Source organism: Drosophila obscura, unplaced genomic scaffold (genome assembly GCF_018151105.1).
Source record: "Drosophila obscura isolate BZ-5 IFL unplaced genomic scaffold, ASM1815110v1 contig_150, whole genome shotgun sequence".
Classification (NCBI taxonomy): Eukaryota; Metazoa; Arthropoda; class Insecta; order Diptera; family Drosophilidae; genus Drosophila; species Drosophila obscura.
The window spans coordinates 8,060,085-8,087,500 of NW_024542736.1; the positions used below are offsets into that span (position 1 = coordinate 8,060,085).

General features: G+C 46.3%; 6 protein-coding genes across 6 annotated transcripts; 1 reads left to right on the forward strand and 5 right to left on the reverse strand.

The window, feature by feature from the left end:
• Window positions 1–679: 679 nt before the first annotated feature.
• LOC111073723 (GILT-like protein 1) lies at window positions 680–3,723 on the reverse strand. Its single transcript, XM_022366191.2, has 4 exons — window positions 3,568–3,723; window positions 1,574–1,708; window positions 1,135–1,494; window positions 680–1,072 (listed from the first exon to the last, which is right to left on the reverse strand). Exons 1-4 carry the CDS (start codon window positions 3,637–3,639, stop codon window positions 887–889), a joined length of 753 nt encoding a protein of 250 aa, XP_022221883.1. The 5' UTR covers window positions 3,640–3,723; the 3' UTR covers window positions 680–886.
• A 645-nt stretch (window positions 3,724–4,368) lies between these two features.
• Window positions 4,369–4,869, reverse strand: LOC111073739 (dolichol-phosphate mannosyltransferase subunit 3). The gene is made up of 2 exons (XM_022366211.2): window positions 4,651–4,869; window positions 4,369–4,585 (listed from the first exon to the last, which is right to left on the reverse strand). The coding sequence occupies exons 1-2, from the start codon at window positions 4,798–4,800 to the stop codon at window positions 4,451–4,453; spliced, it is 285 nt and encodes a 94-aa protein (XP_022221903.1). The 5' UTR covers window positions 4,801–4,869; the 3' UTR covers window positions 4,369–4,450.
• Window positions 4,870–5,422: 553 nt separating this feature from the next.
• On the reverse strand, window positions 5,423–6,784 carry LOC111073758 (protein yellow). Its single transcript, XM_022366238.2, has 3 exons — window positions 6,440–6,784; window positions 5,984–6,377; window positions 5,423–5,919 (listed from the first exon to the last, which is right to left on the reverse strand). Exons 1-3 carry the CDS (start codon window positions 6,782–6,784, stop codon window positions 5,423–5,425), a joined length of 1,236 nt encoding a protein of 411 aa, XP_022221930.1.
• Window positions 6,785–7,011: 227 nt separating this feature from the next.
• LOC111073748 (major royal jelly protein 1) lies at window positions 7,012–10,247 on the reverse strand. Its single transcript, XM_041591779.1, has 3 exons — window positions 9,847–10,247; window positions 8,195–8,448; window positions 7,012–8,129 (listed from the first exon to the last, which is right to left on the reverse strand). The coding sequence occupies exons 1-3, from the start codon at window positions 10,245–10,247 to the stop codon at window positions 7,066–7,068; spliced, it is 1,719 nt and encodes a 572-aa protein (XP_041447713.1). The 3' UTR covers window positions 7,012–7,065.
• Window positions 10,248–11,929: 1,682 nt separating this feature from the next.
• LOC111073747 (major royal jelly protein 1) lies at window positions 11,930–16,607 on the reverse strand. Its single transcript, XM_022366226.2, is given in 6 exon segments — window positions 11,930–12,460; window positions 12,462–12,725; window positions 12,727–12,778; window positions 12,849–13,393; window positions 13,395–13,676; window positions 16,486–16,607. Coding segments are annotated over 5 exon segments (1,608 nt in total). The 5' UTR covers window positions 13,665–13,676; window positions 16,486–16,607; the 3' UTR covers window positions 11,930–11,983.
• Window positions 16,608–21,461: 4,854 nt separating this feature from the next.
• LOC111073756 lies at window positions 21,462–27,273 on the forward strand. Its single transcript, XM_022366235.2, has 4 exons — window positions 21,462–23,038; window positions 23,095–23,617; window positions 23,680–24,107; window positions 27,129–27,273. The coding sequence occupies exons 1-4, from the start codon at window positions 21,462–21,464 to the stop codon at window positions 27,271–27,273; spliced, it is 2,673 nt and encodes an 890-aa protein (XP_022221927.2).
• The last annotated feature ends 143 nt before the right edge of the window (window positions 27,274–27,416 follow it).

The following is a 27,416-nucleotide window of genomic DNA, read 5'->3' on the forward strand; positions in this document are numbered from 1 at the left end:
GATTAAATACGACATAAAAGATAACGATTGTAGAACAGTCCTATGCCGTTAAAAAATTGAGAAAAGCGTCCTCGGTCGATCAAACATTATGCTCCATTTAGAAATAGGCTCTAGACTTAGGAGAAAATGCTAATCACAGTTCCACGTTAAACGGCGTTTGAGAAGACATTTTTTGTGGATCCAGAATTTTGATTGCAACGGTCTGAGAGCACAAAGGTTAGTAATTCTACGAAACTATCCCTAACACAGGAAAGAAGAGGGACAACGCAAACATCAAAACGAAGATCGTGGAACGACTGAACAATTATACAGAATTCTAATCATAATGATGGTTGGACCCTACACCACAATCAATTATAAACACAACAATTTTTTACCCTAGTCAATCAGTTAGGAACTTATATTGTTCTTCTACAATATCATGATCCAGAGTTTTGTATCCAAATTGTTTTATGTTTTGGACAGTGTCAGGCTTCTTCCTGCGTAATTGGATAGGTTTTCTATTCGTAGGAGGCTTGGCCTACTATTCCAATATTCTCCACAAGTCATTCCTAGTGGAGATATTAATATTATTGACATCTAAACTTTAATATCTTTAAGTATAAGTATAAACGCAATATTCACAATTTTTCTGTTTTTAATGTTTTATTTAATTGTTACATTTAAGAGCAGTCCAGCTCTGCAAAATAAATTGGATCTTTGATATACTGATATATTCGAGCTGGACGATTGGACGGCTTGAGTTTCAATTGTCCTGGAAGCAAACCAGTAAACAGAAATAAAGAGAAAATACAAATGATAAGGCATTGAGATTCCCCATTGGACGGAAGTTGGGGAGGAAGCAGATGCAGTTTGAGATTCAGATGTAGATGTAGATTCAGACAGCTTAGTAGAAGGAGCGGATAAACCAAAGACCCAGCAGGGAGCTTAGGATGGCGCTTACGCTGGCCAGGCCAGGAGCTGCGGCGGCATTGTGCTGGGCGCAGATTCGGGGCTGGGGCGCCGAGACGTACTGGCAGAGGGTGCCAACGAAGTTGACCTGGGCACGCTCGTTGACCTTCTTCTCGAATTGCTGCAAGCCAATGAAACATAAGATAAGCTGAATAGCTCCATGCCAGATGACGATGCACTCACCTCGTTGAAGAGTACGCTGGGCACGCTGGCGAGCGGGTCCTTGAGGCGCTGGGTGGTTTCGCCGGCCTTGCGAAGCAGCTGATTGCCCTCGGTGGAGTTGGCGCAGGTCTTGATGTTCTCCCAGTTGTTGATGTGGTTCTCGGTGGCACAGCGCTGGCCGGGGTACACGTTGTCCGGGAAGTTCTTGCCGGCCCGCATCAGGCAGTTGATGAAGTCGAGGGTCAGCGACTCGCGCGTGTACTCAATCTGGTAGGAGTTGGCTTGGATGTGCTCGATGGCGCAGGCATGCACCTTGTTGCCGTAGCACTCGTTCGGTCCATGGTGGCAGGTGAAGGTCACCTCGGCGCCCTGCGTGAAGAACTGCAGGGGCAAGCAGATTCGGATGCAAATGAGCATGCATTGTCCTGAACGCCTCCGTGGCCACTGCCACAAAACTCACCTGGGACTTGCCGAACGGCACAAAAGTGAGATCCACCACATCGCGCAGCTCCCCCTTTACGGCCGGATAGAGCTGCTCCGTAATGAACTTGGCGCTGTCCGGGCACAGGGACTCGTAGTAAATGGCAATGGGCACCTGAGACACGGGAACAGAGAATGGAAAACAGTTGTTTAGGCTGCAATTTGCATTTTTCGAGAGTGCAGCCCAGTTGTCGCATGCAAATCATTTGCGGATGAGTTGGCAACTGCACAATATTATTACTCTTTGTTTGTCGAATGGGGGGGACAACTGCCACATGCTGCCAGCGACATGCGTCACTTGGCAGTTAAAAATATTGTTGAACTTTAACTAGCATTTGTTTGTGTGAGTTGCAGAAGAAGATTTAAAATACCAACGATGAAACGGCAGTGTAATATCTGTGAAAATTCACTACGTAAACGAATGGACAGATGGGCATAGTTTTATTATGTAGCTTGTATGCAGGGCCCGGTTCGTGACCCGAATTACCATTCGGGCCATTACTTTACTTAATATCGTACAGATCGTAAGTACATACATATTTATCGAGTCTCCCAATTGACGGCTCAGTTCAAATCAACCAAAAGGCGCTGATCTCAGCTAATGAATCTGCTCTGGGTTGGGGTCTTCCACTTATTCTCTCTCTTTTCTTTTCATCAATTTAAGTGGTCGTGATCGCTGTCTGATTCACAGATTCAATCAAAGCAAAGCTGTTTCCGTTCCGACTGAATACAGTATGCATCAGCTACTATTGGGTCTGGCACTAGGTTTTAACAGTAATAAAATCCAGTAAATAAAACTAGATTTAATATATAATTTTGGAAAAGCTAACAACGGAAGCTAACAATTGAAATGCTAAAAAATATGCAGACCATAAGTACAGTCGTCACATAAGACAGTTGATTCCAAAACTAGACATATGTACAAATTTGTGCGCACTGCTTGAAATTATTCAGAATTTATAAAGTCTGATTTTAATAAAGTCTGAGAGAAACTCATACAGCCCATTCATTTTCATTTCTCTTGAAATTTAATTATAAAATACTCTGAATATAATTTCTTCTGAAACAGTGTGTGCTGCTTTACTGTGAGAGAGTATTTAGCGAGTCTTCTGATTCACAAACTAAAGGCTGGAGCTGCACAGCTACACACACAAATTGATAGTACAAAGTGGGTAAAGCAGCCATTTATAGCAAATTACTTTTAATTTTATCCAACCATGTAGTTTTGTTGTATCTCGTGACTAAGGAGCGGCAAATGATGCGCAATAAATTTAACAATGACTTCTAAAAAATAATAAAAATAAACCGAATGGTGTGCACACACATATGCAAATTATTTTTTTTTTTTTTTTTCCACGAACAAAGCTTCGGAGTCGGAGCCAGAGTTATATAAATCCGCTGACACACCGCTGGAAGAACCATTCTTTTTTTTTCTTGGAGCAACCACAACCGAAACCACTACAACAACAGGTTGGGATGGGGGGAGGGGAAGTGTGGAGTTGCAGTTGGTCGCCGGCGCACACCGGTTCCCAGCATGAGAAACTGGTATCAGAACCGGTTCGCATCACAAACAACAAACGAAAATACCATCAGAGCAGGGCAACAGAGCGCTGCAGAGCCGAGGAGAAACCCTCATGTGTAGTATAATGGAAATTATGCTGAATGATTTTCCATGGCATGGCATTTTCCGACAGCCCACAGTTCATTCAACCCCGTTCCACTTGTTGCTGCCCAAAAAAGGGTGCAGCACCACTCTACATGTAAGCAATATTCAGAGTCGGTATTTTCCACCAACTATTCCCACTTGTGCATTTCTTAACCTAAATATTCGCACGCTTGCCTACTGTGGCGTCTTCGGGGGGCCCTGACACGCTTCACTCTGGTTGTGCAATCAGTGTTTTTGCGCGCTGATTTGCATGGCCTCGTCTAGGGCTTGTACACTTAAGGATGGGCCACTTTGGGCCAGAGACTCACCTTGGCAGCACTGTGGACAGAGGCGACCAGGCAGCTCAGCAGCAGGCAGGCACCAATGAATTTGTGACTCATTTCGCTTTCAATGGAATTTTCGGACACGTTACCAGCGGCGGTTCTGTTGCGAGAGATGTCTAAGCGCGTTTTGTTTGTGCTCAAAGCTTGACGCGCTAGCTAGCCCCAAGAGCCAGACCTGCTAGCATGCATAATTGGGGCTTGGCAGGGTAAAACTACAAAAGGTATGCCACGCCACGAGAGCTCCCATGTGGGCTCGGCTCAGACCGGTTCTCATATATGTTTGCTACGGGTCCATGGGAGCTCTTGCAGCACCCCCAAATACAGATATTCCTCGAGGCTTAGTTGTTTTTGTACGAGTATCGATATTAAAGTCGCTTGATCGTTCTTGAATTGGGTTAGTTATAGATGGAATGGGATTTGAATTGAGTATAATTTTAGCAAAGTTTATTTTGGCATCCCATTCTCACCAATTTATAACTCTTGGGGAACTCTTCGAATTCTAAATTTATTTCGCTGTTAACTTACATTACAGTTGCACTCTGGATCGTGTGGCTGTCTATATCCGATCAGCGTTCCTCGATCACGTGACACTCCCTTCGCTGTTTTCCATAACAGGATCAATATGCCTTTTCTTCCTATACCCTCAATCAGTCTCGTGGGTATGTGGTACTTGAATTCCTCACTAAGATAATGTACAATTGTTTTCCAACTTTTTCACCTGGGGAAATCATCTTCATGCGGCTGCAATGTTTTCCGCGCTCGCAAAAACCAAAAAGCGGCTCTCAGTACATTCGTATACAACTTTTATAATTAATGGAATTACAAATTAACATGCACAAGGTTTCAGCGTAGTATGTTGCCCACTCTGTCAGTCGCGAAACCGAAATCCCTTGGCAATCAAATCCTTCCGTGCCTCCAGAATCTCAGCCTGCAGCTCCTTTGCCGCCTCGGGGCAATCGTTGAAGGTAAATGTCCGGTACAGCACAGTCCACACGGAGTATAACTAGGGTTATAGGACAAGATGGGTATTACTAATAAGGCAGAGTTCCATGAATTCTGTCCACTTACGCCAAAGAGAACCAGCAGCAGAAGCGGCAGCAGCTGAATTTGCAGCAGATATTTGCTCGTCAACTGCGTTTGCACTGTGCCCAGCACAACAGAAAGGTAGGGCACTGCGAAGAGTGTTGCGTAAAAAAGCCAGCGTTGAAGGTTCGTCATATTCTATAATTTAAAAATTTAATTAAAACACGTAAACACAAGACCGATAACGATATACGGTATTATCGATATACCATAAATCATGAGTGAGCTACCGAACTTAGCCCACTTAAGCCCCTCGATTTAAACAGGTGAACAACTTGAATTAAACCGCGGAAAAAAATACAGTTTGTAATATATCCATTCCCCTATATACTTAAAAAATATGACCTCGATATGTGTCGCCTGAACTGCGCTTAAAATAGTCCATATACCAACTTTTCGTGAGACCTACTCGCCAAAAATGGGCTAATCCGAAACCATATTCCTCGATTTTGATATTCGTTTATATATTACTAGCTAGCAAAGACTCTCAGCTTTAAACATATCATTTAATCCGATTGATGAATTAATTTTCTTCTAAACTCGGTAATTTTATTGGCTCTTTTTAATTGGATTTTTTATAAAATAAGGTTTAAACAAAAAAGGTCAAAGCATAAAACGTAAGTGCATAGGGAATGTTACGTCATTGTTGCTTGTAATACCGATAACCGACTACAGTACGAGTGTCGAAGCAGTCAGCTCTGACGCGGTAGCCGAGATATCGCGACAGTTTGGAACTTTTCAAAATTAAATATTACACTTAAACGTGCGTGGGCGTGGTCGGGGTCTCCGCAGCCCCCACCGTACACGGAGTATTGGCAAGTAGGTCAGCTGTGCGACAGCCAATTATCTGGAACTCGACCTCATTCTGGCGCAATGTGCCGCCAACAAATAGTTTCGGTTCGCTGCTCAGGGCCCAGAGCTCCTCCTCGCCCTTGGAATTGCGGTTGATCTTGAGCCCGGTGACGAACTTGATCTTCTTGGGGTTATAGGCCACGACCCGCAGGTCATCCGCCGTGTAATTGGAGTGCTCCTCCCAGCTGATCAGAGCTCCCAAGCTGATGAGGCTGCAGTAAAGATTGCCAGAGTTGTCCATGACCTCCGATTCGCACTGGATGCCTCTTGTGCCGAGTACGCGAAACTGATCCTTTACCGCGCTTGAGTTGGCGGACAGCCAAACGGTTTCGTTGTTGACCAGCGAAAGGGGAATGGCGACCTCATTGAAGCCATTCAGAGTGTGGAAGTACAAAAATCGATCTGCAAGAGACCGGGCAAAGGCTGTAAAAGGAGTTCTGTCAACATCAAACAACATCAACCTTACCTTCGTGTTCGCTGGGACTCAGGCTGACCGTGAAAATGCCCGCGTGCGAGTTGCTGGAGCGGGCAAGACGCTCCACAGACAGCGGCTTCATCGAATCGTGCTCTATGCGCCACGACTTGCCCGTGAGGGAGTCGTAAACGATGAGGCCATAGCCCCAGGCATCGGCTACGTACGCCCTGCCACCCAGACACTTGTTGGGCGCCCCGCTCCCCGCCAGATCCACCACCAGAGCCGTGAAGATCGACACGCTGGGCGTGTACGCATTGGGGGGCAATGTGTGCCGCTGCACCAGCTCATCCTTGACCAAATCGAAGGTGAGAATCTGAGGGGGGCACAGCTGCAGCGAGTTCACCTGCCCCGAGTCGACCACCCAAAGGCGCCAGCATTCATCGATCTGCGGGAAAGATGGATGTCATGAGCACTAGATGGAGATCCAAACTGTTCAGAGGCACTCACAAAGGTTCTGATGGCAGAGGTGATGCCGGAGCAGTTGTTCGGCGGAATATGCCACTCGGCACTGGGGTAGGCTTCCAGGCGGGGATTCTCCACCAGCTCGTTGTCACTGGCGAGCACCGTGGCCAGTGTGAAGGGCGTTTCCAGGCTCAGGCGTGGAATGGTGAGAAAGGTGCGGTGCCTGCCCTCATCGCCGTACTCGATGTCCACATCCACGGGCAGGAACTGATGGCTCGAACTAAGATTCGTCCACTGATGCAGTGTGTGGAGCTCTTTTACAAACAATTTCTGAGACTGCACGGAACAGAGCACCCCCAGCAGGATTAAGGCACTTTGGAGCCGCGACATTTCAACGTAGAGAAGCAGATAGAGAAAGAAGCCCGTCCAAACCGCTCAGACGATGCCTGAAGACTGACGCGCAGGTAGGCCCAGGCTCGGAAATGGTGTTAGCCTGTTCGCCACTAACAGACCCTAATTGACCAAATGGGCGACGCGTCGAGAACATAAACAAAAGGTCATCATCTCATACAGGTACACACAAGGGTCAAGCAAACACCCTCGAAGGGAACGGGAATATTTTCGAGATTTATAGACATCTTTTATGGAGGCTTACAGATTGTTTACATTGCCTAAGAGCCCGTCCCACAGCCCCGTCCCTGCAGCATGTCATCCACGTCGCAGCGCTGCACCCGATAATTGATCTCTTTGTAGTTGATGGTTCCGGCAAATACCTTCTGGAGACGGTTCGAGAAAATCCACAGCTCCTCCCGCCCATCGCTGGGCCGTGTCACAATCTTCATGCCACTCACAAATTGCAAGGTCTCGGGATTGAGGGCGAGCAGCTTGAGATTGGGCCTGGCATAGGGTGTCTTTATGTTCCAGCCGATAATGCCGATGGGTTCGAGGAAGCCGCAGAACAAGAAGCCGCTCCTGCTAACGGCATGTGCAGCGCACTGCACACCTCTTCTGCCCAGGGTCACGAACTCCTCCAGCGATGAGCTGAGGCCCTGCTGCCATCGTGTGGAATTCTGCAGCACATCCAAGGGTATGGCCAGCTCCAGTTCATTGCACAGGGCATGAAAGATGAGATGACGACGCAGGCCCAGCCCGTTGGGAGTCACGACCATGGCCAAGGGTCCGTCCAACAGCTCGAAGCTCTCGCCGGCCACAGTGAGGGTGCCAAACCTTGCGTCGGGATAGGTGAACTTGTTCTCCACGCGCCAGGATTTGTTGCCCCTGACATCGTACACGACAATGGCCTTGCTCGTGGGATCGGCCAAGTACACAAAGGCCTCCCTGCACGCTCCCCGCGGAGGAGGATCCTGAATGTCAGCCAAGATGGTTACGAATCGGCTGACCGTTGCCTTAAAAGTGGCCGCCGGCAGACGGTAGCGGTGTATCAGCTGGTTGCTGGCCAAATCGATGACCACAACTTGGGGCGCACAGTGCTGGACGAACTCGATCTCGCCGCTATCCAATATCCACATCTGGCCGCAGGCATCGATGTGCACCCGGTACACGGAGGTCAGTCCATCGCAGTCGCCGCCATGGGTCTTGTGCCAGTCGTAGCTGGGATACGCCTGGATCTCGCTGCCGTTCTCCCGCTGCACCTGAGTGACATAGCCCAGGGAGTATGGTACACCCTGGCCGAAACGTGGCGTCGTGATGAAGTGGCGCACTGGCCCACCCTGAGCTGAAAGATCGACTCAATCATGTACGCTAAACAGCTATATTTTGTAGGGTTTTTTAAATGCTTACGAGGGTAGTACACATCTATGTCGATGGGTATGGGACTGTCGGGATTGTAACGACCATTTCGTAGCACCTGTTCACGTTCCCGTTCAGTGGGGAAACCATACTGGATATTCTTCCACTCGTACACCCTCTGCAGCTCCTTGTACTGTGGGTTGTCCGCGAACGCTAGCTGGTTGGGCTGTGGCCTATGACTGAAGTACTGTGCCGTGGACAGACTTACGAGGTGTAGGGCCAATAGAACTGCAGGCAGAATATACCTAAAATGAGTGAGAGAATCTCAGATATATATCAAAATAGCCAATTAGAATATTTTTCGGCCAAGAAACGATTTTAATTGCTATTAATAATTCACGCCTAACCCTCCAAAAACGGAAAGTTTTTTCTTGATGTCATCATAAGAGACTTGTCTAAACCTTCGCTTACATTTTGTCTTTCTGTTCGTAGTCCGACCAGTGTGGTATCCTTACTCGAAGGCTACTGCCATTGAACTAATTCACCAAAAACTGAAAGAGCCGTGAAATTGCTACATAGCAAAAACAAAAGACTGTGTGGATAATATACTCGTTTCCAACCTGTTTTTTAATTTTATATTTTAGCTCTTTGTTTTTTTTTTTGCTCTTCTTTCTAGAGTCTCATCTTTATTATACTCTTGTCGGAGGCTACTTAAACTATGGCCAGACGTTTGTCACACATAAAGCAAAGCATTTCCGAGGCATGTGAACACTTTGGACTGCGATCTACAGGTAATATTTGATTCACTCATTTTTACTTTGGCTAAATATAAAAAGTAAAAATTCCAAATAATATTTACTACCTTCCTGGATGATGGACATCTGAATTTTTGCACAATTTTTTTTGCAAGAGTATTGAAAGCCCCACCCCATGCCGCTTAAAAATCTAGTTTAAAGTTGAAACTACCTACGAAACTGGAGTATTTCCGATAGAAAAGTCTTGACATAATGCCATGGACAGGCCATCCACTGATTTATGTCATAAGCTGTTATCAGCTTATTAGGCAACCAAACCCATAAATATCCAATCGATCATGAATAAACCATTGAGTGTTTATGGTTCATGGGGCTGTGAAGATTTTGTCTACCGGTGCCGGAGTTTCTTGCATGCAAAATACTTTGGCGGAGGCGCACGCCACTCAGAAATAACCGCAACACAAGAAATGTGTAGCGAATTAATCGTAAAAAGTAACAAAAACTTGTTCTGCTGTAGTTTCACGCCCCATTAATGTCGTAGTCGAGTGCAGCAGACATGAAATGGTCTCAATTAAATCGTAATTTGTTTAATAAAACTAGACAAAAAAAAAAATCAATTTATCCGTCTGCCGAGCAGACCAAAGATATATATTTTTATTTGGTTATGTGATGTTCACAATTTGTTGAGCAAATTTGCATACTCGCATGTGCAACAATATAAAAATAAACTGATTTGAAATCATTCAAAGTTATGATCGGCATGTTCGATGAAGAGAAATGTGACTATTTTGCAACAATCTATTACATTTTAATTTTGGACTACATTTTACAAATGTTTTATTAACTTGAGAGACTTTTTTGACGTGCTGCTGAGAGAGATCTTGAGGTGGTGCAACTACACTGATGCACGGCCGCTATGGCATGGAATGTCGATCGAAGATTCCCAACAGCCTCGCCCTAGTCATCTCGCTGGCCTCGGACTTGCTCAGCTGGTAGATTTCCCTCTCCATCGTTTTAATCTTCTCGATCAATTCCTCGGGCGACATCTGTGCCAGTTGGTTTATCCTTGTGATGTCTTTTCTGGTCAATTTGTTAGAGTATTCGTTGCCTGAGAGTTCCATAGGTGGATCGATCGTCATGAGCATTTCCTCCATGCCTGGAAGACTCTCGGACCACTCTACTGGTGATTCTCGCAGTATTTCTTGCCATAGAAGATCATCCGCTTCGCTGTTTGGTTGGTTCTCCGCAGCCTCTTCCTGCTGTTCCGATGGCATGGGCTCAGACACAATATCCGCTCCTCTTTTCTGCGCTGCCGGCCCAGTTTCGGATTGCAGGCGTTCAAAGCTCATGCTGCCAAACAATAAGAAGTAATTACGGCTTTAGTGCAGCCTGCCACGTAAACAAGGTGATGAGAGTTTTGCGAGTCGAAGGCAATATCGATACTCGATACTTTAATCTCGATAGGCGACACCAGAAAGCATTGTGTGCCCTTCCGAGGGTAATTATTAAAAATGGAAATCAATGAAGAATCTGAGTTAATAATCGCTTTCACTAACACTTTGAGCTTAATTAATATGCAAACAAGATACAGCTGACTGCGCAGTGTAACTAGCCGCTCAATGTTGGAAGAACTGTGGCTAAACTTTCTGCTGTTCGGTCACACTCTGCAGCTTGCCGAATAATTGACAGAATGTGCTTCTTCTTTTAATTGGAAATTATAAACATTGTAGCAACTCTCGTTTAAGCGCAGTTCTCAGACAAGTAATGTACATATTATTAATGCTAGGGGCATCCATTCTCCTGCCAATGAATTGGCAATGCCTCGTTTGAAGGTGCTGGCACTCAGCTAGCTTCATTATCCTTGATGTATTATAGCGACCATGTTCTCCAGTAGCGTCCCCACGTGCAGATAAAATACCAAGTGTTCAATAGTTAAATAAAGCATTTAATGTTTCCCGCGTTATCCAAGGATAGCGCAAGGTGGATAGTCAGTACACATTTTGTCGAAATGTCCGAAATTCTAAACGAAATTCCAAATCTCTTTACCAAATCCAGCTACTTGACTGGATAATAATGGCTTACACTTGTACAGCATTGTAAGAGCCCCCAAATATTAATTACAATCAGTGTCCGGCGCCAGATAATGAATTTAATTGCACCAACGCCTGGCATCAACCGGTTTCAATTGCAAATTAATAATAGTAATCACAAAACGATTGTTATCAAAAAACATTGAACGGCAGAGACTGGGCAATTAATTTAATTTCACATAGCACATTTTCTGTTCGACTTTGATGTTTATTTCTTTTTTATTAGCTATTAAAAGAAGAAATTTGATTTTTAATTTTGCATGTCCGTCTCCCCATCTGTCTGTCTGTTTTTAAAAAATCTAGTCCTTCTCTTTTAAAGGTATCTGGAATCTCCAAAAGAAGTTTTCATTGCCAGAACCATTTTTCAAAACTGTTAATTGAATTAAAATCTTCCAAATACAAAATCCATTCAAGATTTATATATATAATCCACTCCAAATGACGGAAACCAGAGTATCAGCCACTAATACCCTGATACTGATCAGATCTGCTAATATGCTCCTACGCATAGTCATCTGCATCTGTAGACAAGTAGACTGGTTCAACAACACAGATGGCTATCTCATTCAATGAGCAATGTGTGCAGCTCTGGCTCTGCCGATCCCCTTCCACGTATGTAAATGCAAAAATAATCCGCATTTAAGTGTCGCCGCTGAAACTAACGTTTAATTAATTGATTTTTAAGTAATAAATGTTAGTTGGCGTTATGAGCCCCATTTGTCATACCAAAAGCGAGCAAAAAAGAAACTATGAGTCGTGTGGCTACAGGTTATAGCAAGACAAAAAGTGGCCAGGAAAACGTTCAATTTGAAGGTGAATATTCAATTGGTGGAACGGTGGAAAATTTTGAGAAATAAATTTTACCTTTTCCCTCCTCTCTTTTAAAATAATGTTTTTCAGAAAATTTTCATTAAATTAATTTAATCCATACATTTAAAAAAGTTTTATTTACATCAGCAGCGCGCGGCATTGCGCATACGCATCGTAGACTCCCTTTAGTGCTCCTCCTTCTCCGCTTCTGCCTGCAGCTCCCGCTTCCCACGCTGGTAGTAATATCCGCTGTGGCGGGTCGTGTAGGGCGTGGCGGGCGAGACTAATCGCGCGGGGGCCGCCGGCGCAGTGGTGCCCACCAGGGTGTCCAGGTAGGAGCGCTGGTAGTTGTCCCTGGTGGCCTTGCTGGGCGGAAAGGCTTCGCCTTGGTTGAGCGCTGTGAAGGGATTCCGGACGCCGTATTGGACGACGCCGGCACTCTCGAACCTGAAGGGCGACTTGGTGGTGAAGGGCGTTGTCAGCGCTGGGCTCCTGAAGTAGGTCTGCAGGGCGTTTGTGGAGGCTTGCGAGTGGGTGTTGTAGAGGCCGTAGTTCAGCAAGCTGTTGTGCGCGGGGGCCGGGGGCAGGGCTATGTGGTGACCCAACAGGGAGCCGGAGGGCAGCTCTAGGCGCACAATGCGATTGTTGAACTCGTTGGGGCTCGAGGTTCTTGAGGAAAAAGCGATGGAACTTCGAGGAGATGGCGTATATGACGCCCGGCTCCGAGCGGGTGGTGGTTATGTCCGCCACGAACTGCAGCTGGTCGCGGTCGTAGGCGAGAACCGACTGCTGGTTGGTCGCGGGGTTCCACGAGGCGATGGCCGTCTCACTGAGCGGGCTGAAGATCAGGCTGCTGTCGAAGGGCGAGATGGACAGCCCGATGCCCTGGGAGGACTTCTTTCCCACCAGCTTCACGTCCAGCATCTTTACCATCGGGCAGTGGTCCGGCGCGCAGCACATTCTTGTGCACCGAAAACACCCTGAAAGGGAAGGGATAGCCCTGGGCTTAGAGCAAAGATTGAGATCTGGCTGCGACGAGGATTCACTCACCGATCGGTGGCCAGAGGCTGGAAGTAGACCACTCCCTTGCGCTCGTCAAAGGTCAAGCCCACCACGCCATCCATCAGGACGAATCGATCGTTGAGGATCTCGGACTGGGCAAAGTCGGGATCGGGATACATGGCCGGATGGGAGACGCGCCAGGTGACATCCTTGCCGCTGTCGTACACCACAATGCCGGGCTCCACTGTGTCGGTGATGTACACAAACACATCGTCGCAGGTCTTCGCTGTCGTCTCGTCGATCACCATGTTGGTGAAGAGCGATTCGCCGCGCAGCACCTCGGGAGGAAAGTCGATGCGACGCACCACGCGGTCCGTTGCCAGATCCACCACCAGTATCTTGGGTGGACACGTGATCTCGTAGTCCTCCAGCGAGCGCGAGATGCCCGCATCCAGCAGCCACAGCCGGTTGCAGGAATCAATGCGCAGGCGGTACACCGAGGTGAGGATGAGGTCGCTGCAGTTGAAGTCGCTGCGGCCTGTGTTGGAGAAGGACCAGTCGGGGAAGGCCTGCAGGGTGGGTGAGTCACCGAAACTCCGCCTTGGACACCCAGCTGACCGTAGAGGGCACGCCCGTAAACAGCTTGGGAGTGGCCACGAAGATGCGTGTATCCGTGACGGCCAGTCCCGTGATGAGCACATTCTGGGGACTGTAGAAGTTGGCATCGTTGATAGGCGCCTGAGGCTGAAAGTTGTAGCGCAGCAGTTTCCACTGCTTGGCCACCTGCAGGCCAGGAGTAAGCGCCTGGGCCTGGCCGGGCAGCCAGAGGAGCGCACAAAGTACTGCGGCAAGGATGCGGAGCATGGCAAGTTGGGTCTGCAAATATCGAAATCGAATCGGAGATTAGTTGTTGAATGAACCTGTCAGTACCAGGCAAAAACACTTTCTGCTGCTGCTTTGCACTTGTTCGAGCTTATCTACCAGCGGCATTTCCATTTCCGGCAATCGTTGAAGGAAAACGGAATTGAACGGAATTGAGAATATTCCCAGAATGTGTTCATTGAGAGTGGCAAATAATCAATCAGCTGCATCAATAGCTTGGCCCTGGATCGTGATGTTGAATGCATTAACTTGCATCGATTAACAAGCTGTTTGCAGATGAAGTACTATAAGTATTTTAGAATATTTGTAATTGACAATCTGCATACAATGCCTCGAGCCATTTCATAGGATTCCCAGACAATTCCATAAACTAAAGCGAAACCGGTAACTGGCATCTGGCATCGGGCAACTGGCGCTGCCCTTTCTAAACGTATCTATATCCTATAGATACCCGGCACGGCTACGAGTACGAGTACGAGTGGGGGGGTATGGAGTTGCTGAGACCGATACAGATTGCAATTCCGGTGTGCAGACTGCAGATTGGCCCCGGTTATTGTATTCAAATGAATCCGTGGCTGTGGCTGCTCGATCTCAGTGAGCAGCAATAGACGTATGCGCCAGATACTATGTTGTTGTTGTCTGCATCTGCAACTGACGTTTGCGTGTGTGTGTGTTTCGATTTCACACGGCAGTCACGCTCTCCATGCCATGCCCATTGCGAGAGTCGATTCCCATGCGTTTTTAATTGCTGCGCAAGCCGGGCAATTGGCGAGCGACGAACGGCGAGGAGTGGAGTGCAGTGGGACAGCGGGAATGATGGCCACGCGGAGGCTGGGCATTTGAATATTTTTGTTCAATTTGTCAGTGACAGGCTTACACATGATTTAGTGTCCGCGACCAACTCCCAGACTCGTTTCGTGCCGCCGCAGAAAGTGGCCTGAAACTTTCTTCGGCTCGTGCCGCGAGTTGTACCGATTGAGCCCCGACAAGCAGTTAAAGATAATTGAATTTTCGTAGTTGATGAGTTATATAAAAAGCGAGTGAAAAGTCAAGGCTGAAGCCGGCGCCACCACACGCATGAAAGAGATTTATTTCTACGAGTGCGTCAGGCACCTTACGCAACAATTGTGCAACGCCAAGCGGAAACCGGGACAATTTCCCAAATCTCGACTAAATGATGAAAACTTCGCACTGCTCGGCTCGGGAAATCACTTTTGACATAGTATTGGGCCTGACAATGACACAGTCGCAAGCGGAACAAACCGTTTACAAATCTCCGCACTTTACAGTGCTCGATCTTTACATCTGTTATTATACTTTTTAGTGCTCGCATTTCGGTTGATAGCCATGCATGTTGATGGCCTTATGGCAGGCCAATGAATTTCGTTTAATTTACCTATTAAATGCGCTGTCTAGCCCCGCACGAAACCAAAACCAGCCGAAAGTGAGTGAAGATAATGGCTTGGATGCACGAAAGAAATCGCTGAGGAAAAATGTATTAATATTCCTATGAATAACCTTTTAAATTACGGCTATGCCACACATTTGTTTGGCACATTTCAGCAGGTAATCCGAGCATTAATCACGCGGTCGGAGACAATTGAGCTAACAAAAGAAATTCATACATTTTTGTACGTTTTTGATTTCTTATTCATGTTGGCCGACCATTTACTAATAGATCCCTCGGAGACAATCAAAATGTCAGATCTGATGCAACCAGAAGTCGGTTGCTGTGGCTAATTAAGTGGATTTTGCGGCAGAATCGAGACCTGAAATGAGTTCAGCCACTCGGCCAGGCTAGGCCACCACGAGTGGCAGTACTCGTGTGGCAGTGGCATGGTGTTGTGTTGCCTTATCCGCATCTGTTTTGCACCTTGTTGCCGTGCGCATTCTCACGCGTTTCACAATGTACTGAGGTACTACACCACTGAGGTAGGTAGGCCAGAGGCGTACTGGCTAAAAAGGCTTAATTGCCACGCTCAATTGAGTTGTGTACTCGTACATTGTATCAGTTTGATCACATTGTTAAATTTAGCCATGTTCGATGCTTTCTTTAAGCAATACCCTCGGCAGGGCCGATCGGCAGAGCGGACGCTGCAAAGCTGAATTAGCACCTGCTTGCAAATTGCGAATTTTTTGCTCAAAGAAAAGGTCACGCCACAGAGAGCACACGTGTCGATGCTGACGCTGTCTCAGCTACCTTTATGCCCCACATACTGTGTACATTGTACGAGTATATTAGTGTTGTATATCCATATAAGCAGCTAAACTTTTTTGGCTGCTATCGATTTTAATTGGCAGTTGAAAAATGCGTTTTCCAAGCAAACCTAATTAACACACTTCCGTTCTCCGACGCGGCCAAGTCTGCGCTTTGGGCACGCACACACGCGAGAAGCTACTTTTGGGCAATAGCTCAGAATGCCAGTGCGCAATCGGGGTCTACCCTTGGCGCTGGCTATCGATTGGCCAATTGATTGGATGGTCTCGCTGCGGCATTGCATGCTTTCGGAATTGAAGCGGTGAGAGTGTGGCATTGTTGAGGCCCCTCAAAGGCTGCAGCGAACCGAATCGAACCGAACCGAACCGAAGAGCTAACTAAATGTATAGCAATTTGCACTTTAACCGTTAGAAACCGCACTTCGCGACGTGCCCCCGCTGCAATGGTTAGTGGCAGCAGTGGCAGTTGCAGTTCGTTGCCTAAGTCTTTTGTTGTGTGTTTGTCTGGTGGCTAGGCCAATTTGTGGCACCACAGCGCTGTGCGCTGCGGCTGTTCGTACAACATTTCCATCTGGCATTAGCTTACTTTTGAGACACTTTCGGTTGGGGCCTGTTGTTGCCGTTTGTTGCGGTGCTTGTTGCTTTCGATCTGATCGCCGCGACACGTCTGAGCGCTGCGGTTGCCGTTTTGCGACTGCGCCCCGCCTGTCAGGCGCACCGAATTTTATAAGAGTGTCTCTAAATCATACAAGAAGTCGGTCTCCGTATCGGCTTTGGCACTGCTCTGATGCTTTGAACTATAAAACTGAATTGAATCTCTTATATTCATGGTGGGGGGGACACTGGTGCACCAATTGCTCATACGCTCCGTTGAACGGCGTGAAAAATTTGTTTGTGGCTGGCGGCACGTCTTCCGCACATTTGCATTATGATTTGTGTTTGGTGATTGTTTCTGGTGGAGCAACTAGTTTCTGGCTAGTTGGTGGCACAGTGCCAGCTTTTGGTAATTCAGTTGTTAGTGGATCCAATTAACCAATTGCCGAGCTCTTAACAAGTTCATTACCGCCATCAGCGCAACAATGCGAATGAATAAAATATTTGGATTATTTCGGGGGAATTTACGAGTAAAGTTTTGTCAATGGAGCGGGAGAGTGAGAGGAGTCCATTGTACTGCCATTAACAGGCAGGGCAGGGCAGGACAGGGCAGCAAAGGGCAGGACAGGGCAGTGTCGAAATTAAATGTTCTCGCACAACAATCAAAATACCGCAACCAGTTCCAAAGCAAAGGCCTGCTCATTTATTTAATTATTTTATTTTCGCCAAATTGCTAATTATACACTCACTTATTTGTATCCTGCATCCAGTTGATAAGTAATTACCGAATCAAAGCCAAGATTTATGTCCCGCCATTGGCCTTTCACAAACATTATTTTGTAGTACACTTACTCGTATAAATCAGCCAACAGTGTGGTGCCATTTTCCACAGAATGGAGTGCAGAATCGAGTATCAAGTTAAATAAGTTTGGACATTGCCATGTACATCGTCCCCAAAATGTTTACCCATGCTGTTAAGCAAGCCTTTATTGCTGGTTTAGCTTTGCTGGTTTGCAGTTGGTTCAATTTAAATCAAATAAATATGTGGGCCTAGTCGGTTTCCCTTTTATTTTAGCTCGCAACTGGCGCAGGACAGGTGATCCAATGCGAGTTAGCTAACTGGAACTGGGTTTCGTAACAGCACATGGAGGGGACAGGGACCAACTTTTATTCGGCCGATCTCGAACTCGAGCAGAGGCAGGTGAAAGCCCTGCCAGCAACTTGTTTGCTCTCGATTGAAAATGGAAAGCCCGATGTGGACTCGGATTCGGATTCGGTTTCTGGTCCGGGCTCTTGAAAGGTTCTCTGCACAATTTTTGCAGTCGCGAAGCTAACCCAAATACGTGAAAAGCGCCGCTAAAAGTTTATGGGTTTATGCAAAAAAGGTGACTGCAGCCGAAAAACAACAACATACAAAACTGGTTTGCGGCCAGAATTAGCCAAGTTAACATTAGCCGTATTGCCTCGGCATTTGTTTGCATTGTGACACATGGAATTGTTTACTTGAATCACAGTATTTGATATGGCAGAGAATCATCATCTGATAACTGCTCCAACTGCCAGTGCCATTATAAATACCAGGGATTGCGGAGTGTTCTCCAGCCAAGCCCCAAGCTGGCCATTCACTTTGCTTGATTCTCTTATTTAAATTGTGGTATTTTGTTGTTTAGCTTTTGGGAGAGTATCCTCCACTTAATGCCAAGTAACGATCTAAATATATATTATTTGTGTGTATTGTGGGTACCGGTTCTAAGCACAGTTCAAGGCTGTGGCCAGTGCCAGTGCCAGTGCCAGTGCCATGTGATACGATTAGCCAGCGTGTGACATAACGCCATGTAATCCTATGCCCGGCTCTGCACTTGACCGTTACGACACCTGAGCAGGGCGGAAACGTAGGTGGCTGGGCCTGCCTGTCCCCCGGGGCCTGCTGCCTGCTGCCTCGCTTCACAGGTATTAGAGCTATCAAAGCCAGATCACAGTTGGTGCTCCATTTCCTTTCACACAACGCAACACCCTGGACCGGCGCTCGTTAGTCGCGTGGCCGTTTCGAAAGTAACCGATTTATGGCGGTCTGCTCTATATGACTCGGTGACGATGAACACTCGAAGATTAATAGCCGCAATGTCTCATGTTGGCTCCGAAGTATCTCCATCTCCTCTCATTGCTGCTGCTGCCATTACGAAATGAAATTTAAATATATTTCAGACTCAGGTTTGCTTTTTTTTCTCCATTACCAAGCTAGCATTCCCCACATGCCTTGTCATCGTCGTCGTCCAACTGTCCAATTGCTTCATTTGTGCATTCTGCTCGCACAAATGTGGATACAATTAAGTCAATCCGAATCCGAGTGCTCAGTGCTCAGAGCTTGGAGCCTGTTGACAGTTTCATTACCAGGTTTGGCGGCGTGGACAAGGTCTTGATGAATTCGGTAAATATGTATTTCATGTATTTTGGGATTGGGACCTTTTGGTAGGTGCTAACCATTCTAAGTGCCATGGACGCTGCCCGGCGAAATATCAATCAACTAATATCGAGATCTATGCTGGCTCTTAAGCGCTTTTAATGGGCCTCCTTAAGTGCTCGACTTTGGTTTCTATAAATGCAGACCATTAAACCAATTAAAGCTGTGTGGCTGAAGGCTCCACCTCCGCAGAAGGTGTGCCACCAACAGCCGGTTTCCCACCACAAGCATCGGATCGGACAGCCAGACACCCAGACAGCTACAGCCTCGGCAACAATGGACAACATTAGTCGCCTTGTGGCGCATACTTTCATTTTCAGCCGATTGCGGATACCCATGCCCATACCCTCCAGATTATCAGTATCCACTATCCAGTACGAGTATCAGTATCCTCCAACGCTAGCAGTAACCAACAAAATCCAGCCACGGCTGCGGTTGGGCAGTTATTATTCGACTCAATAAATCAATCTACTTATAAGTCGGAGAATATGTAGCCACATTACAGTAGCCACTAGTTACCCATACCCAGACCCTGCCACTCTACCGCCACCAATGCCCCGTTTGTATTTCTATTCTCTTGACGAAGGTCAGCGCTATGCCAAAAGTCCCTCGGCCGCCCCTGGCCACACTCCGCGGGCCATGAAAGCGAATGGAGCCACTGGAGTTGGTCGGGCGGTGGCGCTGAGCGGGGCGGAGTGCATTGGACATGCATGTTGGCTTTGTCTTTCAACGTCAAGCTAATAAATTGCTCGAAATTCATGGATATGGCATATCGAAACACGTACACCTTTTTCAAGTGAGTCACAGCACAGATTTGGGCAAACAAAATATACCCAAATAATTGATAGGTTAACTAGCGACTGATTTGAGGTTTATGTACATATGGGATAATTATTTGTTGCTAAACTTTACATTAAAGAGAGGTCTACTGTGTCCAAAAAAATATCAAATATGTACTCTGATAATTCATGAGAATTCTTCTGGCTAACTTTGCCCATTAAAGTGTGCTTTAGGAGTAAAAAACTGAATTAATTATCTTTTATATTAAAAGTCCAAAATAATTCTCAAAAGCAAATATTAAAAGTCGCATTTTGTCTGCATTAGTACTGAAACTCATACAAATACTTCAACAAATTAACATACCGACTAAGCAAGTGATTTTTGAATTATTTAAGAATATTTAAGAATAGAAGGCGACAAAAACAATCAGCAATTTATATGACTCGATTGGCTAACCAAGCAGCCAACGTATTTGAAATACTGTACATATTCCACATATTTTTCAGCTCACGAACACGCAATGCAAACGGGCTAAACTTTTACGAGCAGCAACCAGTCGAGTCGACTTGGTTGATTGTTTGATTGGAAAATTCATCAATGAAAAAATAGTATGCAGCGGTACGGTACTTGCGACGACAATGTAAACGGAATCGCATCTTGATTAAACCAAATGCAACAAAATATATGCGACAAGATAATTAAATTAAGAAGTTAATTGTTAGCACTTCGCACGTGTTGATTCATGTTAATGCTGCATTTACGAGCACGGATGTCGGATAGGCAAAGACTTGACAGCTTTGTGGGTATTATTTATGGCCAATCACCCACTGCGTTGTATGTAAATTTGTCCGATTTACGATGATGTAAGATTGAAAAAAAATAAAAGTGCGCTTATGATAAATGTTAAACGCATGAAAAATAATATACAAAAAAAAACATTTGGAGCAATTTGCTAGATTGAAAATCTGCAGCCACAAACCTGTGGCGACGGTTTTTTATGCGTCTACAACTCGAGCACACACACGCTTGATACAATTTGATTGTTTTGTTGCTTTCCATTCGATGCAGCATTATTTATGACTCGAAAATGTCAGGCCTCGTTGTTCCCGCTGCTTCGTCCGCTGGCTGTTAGCGTGGCTTCAATTTTAATGTCAACCAGACAAAACTCTGCGGCCATGGGAATGAATGGTACCATCGGACTGGAGTTGAGTGGACCCTGTTGGGGGTAATAGTGCAGATGGAAAAAAAACGTAACGATATTTAAGAATAAAAATCACATTGACACCCATAATTAGATACTCTATTGTGTTCCTGTTTCAAGTGTTTTTATTGTGTATTTTCGTTCTGTAAAGTTTGTCCCAACTTTGCCGTCACTGAAATACATGCATATTTTGTCAGTCGCATTTTTTCTGAGTGCATATTCGGGGAGATCGAAGATAAAGCCTGTCGCAATTCACGTGGAACAACAGATCCTATGACGGGCCGTAAAAGGCGCGACGCACAGCTAACTGGCACTAAACAAACAGCCCAAGCGGAATGGGAGAAACACTCGCACAGACCGTTTGTTGGCTGGGACTGTTTTTTGTGGCCGAATCAAAGATTGAAAATTAACATAATTGGAGTTTAATGACAGAGACGGCGGCTCCCTCGAGACATGGCTGCGTTCCATTGGGCCGGGGCGTGTACCGGGGCATGTACCGGGGCGTGGCAGCTCAGTTGTCTGCGGCATGTCCGCACTAGAGTTACACACAATAGGGCGCTCCGTTTGGGCGGCGACCTTGCTGCTCCACTTCTGGCAGCTGGCTTCAGGTGTTGATGGGTTCGGCATGAATCTGATGGCGGTGGCCAATGAGGACAGAGCACAGGGCGCCTGCATCCTTGCGCTGCTGCGAAAGTACTTTGACTCCGGGGACGGTCTCTCCGGCTCGGTGCTGTGCATCAGTCGCAACTATCAGCTGCACCATGTCCAGGAGCGGCTGCTCAGTGGCATGAATTTGTATGAGGGATATCCGTGGACTCTGCTGGTCACGAATCCCAGGGAGGGGCCAGCGCCATCCACTGAGTTCGTAATGAACGAGAAGCCGCAATGCTATTTTCTGATGGTGGGCAATCTCGAGGACGAGGACCTGGACGAGGTGTTCGACTACTGGAAGGGCATGCTGAACTGGAATCCACTCGCCCAGTTTGTCGTCTACCTGGCCGCGGTAGAGGAGACGGACGAGGAGATGACAGACCTGATGGTGGAGCTGCTGCTCACGTTCATGAACAAGAAGATCTTCAACGTGAACGTGATTGGACAGAGCGAGGAGAACGAGTTTTACTACGGCAAGAGCGTGTTTCCCTACCATCCGGACAACAATTGCGGTAATCGGGTAATAGCCGTGGAGCTGCTCGATGCCTGCGCCTATCAGAGTGCCAATAAGGCCGACAAAGACTACGACTATGAGGAGGAAGAGGAAGAGGGTGGTGCAGACGAAATCGCAGAGGAAGCTGAGGAAAATGGGGAAAATGGTGGAGAAGAAGCTACCGAAATTACAGAAGAAAATACAGAAAATAATGGTGAAGAGAACACTGACAACGAAATGGAATACGAAGGAAGCGATCTCTACTTGGAATCTGGCGATAACTTGATTGACAATAAAGCTCTGCTGATGAGAATGTACGATGAGTACGCTGATCAATCAACGGAGAATGAAGGCCAAGATGAGTCTGCTCAGTCCACAGAGAGTAGCAATAAGGTCCAATCCGAACAGAGAAGCAAGGAAGATAAATCTGATCAGTCAACGGAGAGTGGCACTGAGGATACATCTGTTCAACCAACGGATAGCAATAATGAAGATCTATCAGAGCATTCAACTGAGAGTGGGGAAGGGAACAGCTCTTCCAATGTCACTGCCAAAGTAGAGGCTACCATCGAGGAGTTCTATCGAGCAAAGTTTGAAGATAAGTTTCCACGCGACCTGAGCGGATGTCCACTAACGGCCGCATTCCGGCCCTGGGAGCCCTACATCTTTCGCAGCGGCGAGGAACCTGTCGAGGACTACTACTACGGCGCGCAGGGTGATGGCGACTATAACGAGACAAGCAGCTATGGGGACCCGGGAGATGAAAGCTACGCGGATGCAGACGCGGAGGACACTGACGGCCTACTGGAAGCAGATGCCGTGGCGGATGGGGCCAAGGCCAAGCTCGGTGGCATTGAGTACCAGATGGTGCAGACCATTGCGGAACGCCTGCATGTGCACATCGATATGCAGGCGGAGAACAGCAATCTGTACCATCTGTTCCAGCAGCTAATCGACGGGTAGGCGGATACTCATTCCAATAATTCCCATCCTAGATGCACTTTTTTTCTTTCAGCGAAATCGAGATGATTGTGGGTGGCATCGATGAGGACCCCAGCATTAGCCAGTTCGTGTCCAGCTCGATTCCCTACCACCAGGACGACCTCACCTGGTGCGTGGCACGGGCCAAGCGGAAGCACGGCTTCTTTAACTTTGTGGCCACCTTCAATGCGGACGCAGGCTTCCTGCTCCTGCTCTTCATTGTCACCTGCTCCTTTGTGGTGCTGATGGCGCAGCGTGTCACGGGCTTCCGCTTGCGCAATCTCAATAATTATTTCGCCATATGCCTGCGCATGCTGGGCATTCTCTTGACGCAGGCCATGCCCGCCCATCCGCTGCCTCTGGTGCTGAGGCTGCTCTTTGCGCTCGCCTTTCTGATGGGCTTCTTCTTCAGCAACACCTACCAGAGCTTCCTGATAAGCACGCTTACCACTCCGCGCAGCTCGCATCAGATCCAGTCCCTGGAGGAGATCTACAGCCATCGCATGACCATCATGGGCAGCTCGGAGAACGTTCGCCATCTGAACAAGGATGGAGAGGTGATTGCCTATTGGCGGTAGCGGTAGCTCAGAGATCCCTTGACCTTCCCCGTCCCTTGCAGATCTTCAAGTATATTCGTGAAAAGTTCCAGATGTGCTACAACATCGTGGACTGCCTCAATGATGCTGCCAACAATGAGCACATAGCCGTGGCCGTCTCGCGGCAGCACTCCTTCTACAATCCACGCATCCAGCGGGATCGCCTCTTCTGCTTCGATCGCCGGGAGTCCCTCTATGTGTACTTGGTCACGATGCTGCTGCCCAAGAAGTACCACTTGCTGCACCAGATCAACCCCGTCATCCAGCACATCATCGAGTCGGGGCACATGCACAAGTGGGCCCGCGACCTGGACATGAAGCGCAAGATTCATGAGGAGATCAATCGCGTGCGCGAGGATCCCTTCAAGGCCCTGACTTTGGCTCAGTTCCATGGGGCGTTCGCCTTCTCCAGTGGCCTACTTGTGATCTCCTTCAGCGTCTTTCTCATCGAGTGGGCATTCGTAAAGTGTTTTTCAAGAGCTCGTAGATGAATCTACGGCACCGGAAGAGCTCTTAACGGAATTCTGATCAGCAAATTAAACAGCCACACATCCGATCTAACCTCAGTGAGGCAATGAATCATGGGTGAATGGGTGGCTTTGCCAAGTGTATAAAAAGTTCTTAGATATCTGAATAGAATCCTGGCAACCAACCAGTGACTCCCATTACACAGTCACCCCTAGGACAACACCATGGGGCATGGTTTTCACCCCCCTTTGGCAGCACCGCCTGGCATGGGCCCACCTTGTGTGGGCGTGGCGCGTTTAGGTTCGCTCCTGTAGGGCGCTATGTACACCTGGAGACCCTTGAGCGGCGGGCCCAACTGCCAATTGGGAACAAATGACGCGTCGGTACCAATGTACCCCTTGTTCGTTTGCTTTGTCCTGGGCGTGGCGCCGCCCGTTTTGTCTTCCGGTTTGGTTAATGTTCTCCTAGTTTTAATGGCGTACTAAACGCCCTCCTTCAAAAGACAATATATTTCCTAATCGAACCCACAAATCTCCATTCTTTCCCGACGTTGCTGAATCCAATGGCTCAACTCTGCTGTTTAATACCTCAAATGCGTCTGCACCACGTGTTAGTATGGAAAAACTTCGTACTCTGAAAAACAAAAAAATCCAGCAATTCTCAAAGTCGCCTAGAAAAAAACCATAATTCTTTAAAAAATTTTAAAGCCCCATATCTATCAGAAAAAGTCGGTTTGGATCCTTGAGGAAAAAAAAAGTTCGGTTTTGTCGAGTAGTGTTAGCAGTCATACGCCCTGTGGAACCAAATACAAGCATTTAATTAAATTAATTAATTAATTGCAAACTAAACATTAAAATCGTAGAGCTCCTGTCCAAAGAAATTCATAAATATATTTATGTACATATATATTAATATTTTCTTGGCACATTATTTGATTTAAAAATACAAAAATTGCAATACGCCGTGGAATGCACGGCTGCGTCGCCTATTGCCATAGTTGTTGCTGTTGCCGTTGCCGTTGCGGCTGCTTGTCAAGAAAGCGGACAGGCGCGCACGCCGCCAACGTCAAGTCAAGCTGTCGTCGGCATTCGCCTCTGTCGCTTGGCGCATCCTTAAAAGGTGGTGGTCTATGTACAGAGCAGCCTGGTGTTGCCTCCGTTGCCTAGTCGTTGCTGGCTGGCTGGCTGGCTACATACATATGTATATGAATGTGCTTTTCATAAATTTTTATAAATAATATTTTTAGGCAGCACATTTGTTGCAGTATTTTCAAATTGGCAGCTTTTTGTTGTTGCTGGCCAACACAACACAACACAATTCAATCAGCTGCTAGCCAGCCAATGTGGGCCGAACAAATTTGAATACACCCAAGCGATAACATACGGAGATACTGATGATGTTTCCCCATACATACATATGTATTTATATGTATATATATATACTCGAACGCTTCTGACCAAACAATCGTTGTGGCTGGGTGAATGAAAGACACGTTAATGGTATTCAACAAGGCGTTGTAAATATGTAGATGACACCCAGCTGATAAGATGAATCAGCGACTGAATGAAAATAAAATACGAGTATTAGATTGAGCATTACGGATCTTCTAGGCAATTGATCGGGAATCGCGCAATTTGTAAATAAATTATGAGATTTAATATAAAACTAAAGCATACACGCACATTAAGGGAATTAAAGTTAGTTGAAATGTTGAAGAAATTTGGTACAGAATGATCTTAAAAATTATATAATTTTAAAATGTTTAAATATTTAAATTTGAATATTAGTTGGACATAATTTTTAGAACCATAAACTTATGAATATTCCAAAATTATATAGCCAATATTTCCAGTTAACATTTGCGTATATATTTGCAGTTAAGAAGAGACCCAGTTAGTTTTTTTTTCCGTGGTCCATGAACCTTCAATTAGACCAGTCTTAGAACAAGATTGGCAACTCGAAACGGTGTGAGGAGTTACATAAAAAAGGTGTACATATTTATAGCTACAATATATAATTATACATTATAATTTTGCATGTTAATTGATTCAAGATAATGCTTCCCAGTGTTACTAGCAATACCAATACCATAAAGCTCCGGCCCGTAGGGCATTCAAATGACAGCACAACGGAGCAGATTTATCCTCACCTGCAATAACTAGCCAATCGCATACTTATCTATATTTATATTTATATTTAAAATATATAATTCTCTCGAGTTTATCGCTGAAAATAGAATTCCATACTCTAGATATTTTTTGTGCGCGTAAGCGTCAAAGAATCTCATGCAAAAACGTGAGAGCGCACGATTTGTATTTTCATTTGCCTTCTTTTTCTAGCATTCTAGCATTAGCATTTTCCGATTTCCATTTCACACAGTTTTCCCCACCCACAGACGCGCATTTTTAAGAGAATTGGGTAAACAACAAACGCATGTTTGTCTGCCTGCCTTTTGTTATTTCTTGTATTTTAGATAGTTTCCCCCGAAGCACCATATAAGTCAATTAAAGATTTGATCATTAACTGAATGGATTTTAAAATTGTTGTTTATGATTAATGGAGGGGGGACGGACTGCCAGATGGAATACTAAAGACATATGAATTAATGGGAAAATATTCGTAGGTTGAAGCATATTTAATTGATTTCAGTTTGGCGAACACAAACTTGCAAATCTATAAATGCACCGCAACGCTCTATTAACAATTTCCGACTTGTGTTTATGGGGTCCAAATCCCTAGCCAGCCACCCACACCCACCGCCACAAATTACGGCTGGGAGAATGTTGTACGGGTGGGTATACTTAATTCACAGAGATTTTTGGTTTTTTGGTTTTTGGTTTTGTGATTCTATTTTTTTTTCTAATTACGAGTGCGTTCTCATCGCCGAGAGATTTCCTATCGCAACCATGTATGGATTGGACCAACGTGCAAATGTTGATTAAAAATTAGACAAAACAAAAACGAACACTGATACAGATACAGATCTACTCTCGAACTGCTACAGATACACAGATACGGATACACAGCTACAGAGACGATCTGTGAGCGAATGCTACCTACCGCCTACGATGGGGATGCTGCTACTGCTGCTGCTCCGATCCGATCCGGAGGATCTGCCCCTGTATCTGTGTATCTGTCCATCTGTGTAGCGTAGCTACAGATGGATGTAGTACGAGTATCTGTGGGTGAGCCATTTCGTAGTTGTTTAGCCAGCGACTGCGACTGCGGCTGTCTCTGCCCCTCGGAATTATGAACGAAACGAACCGAAATCCAAAAACAAACCAACGAAAAC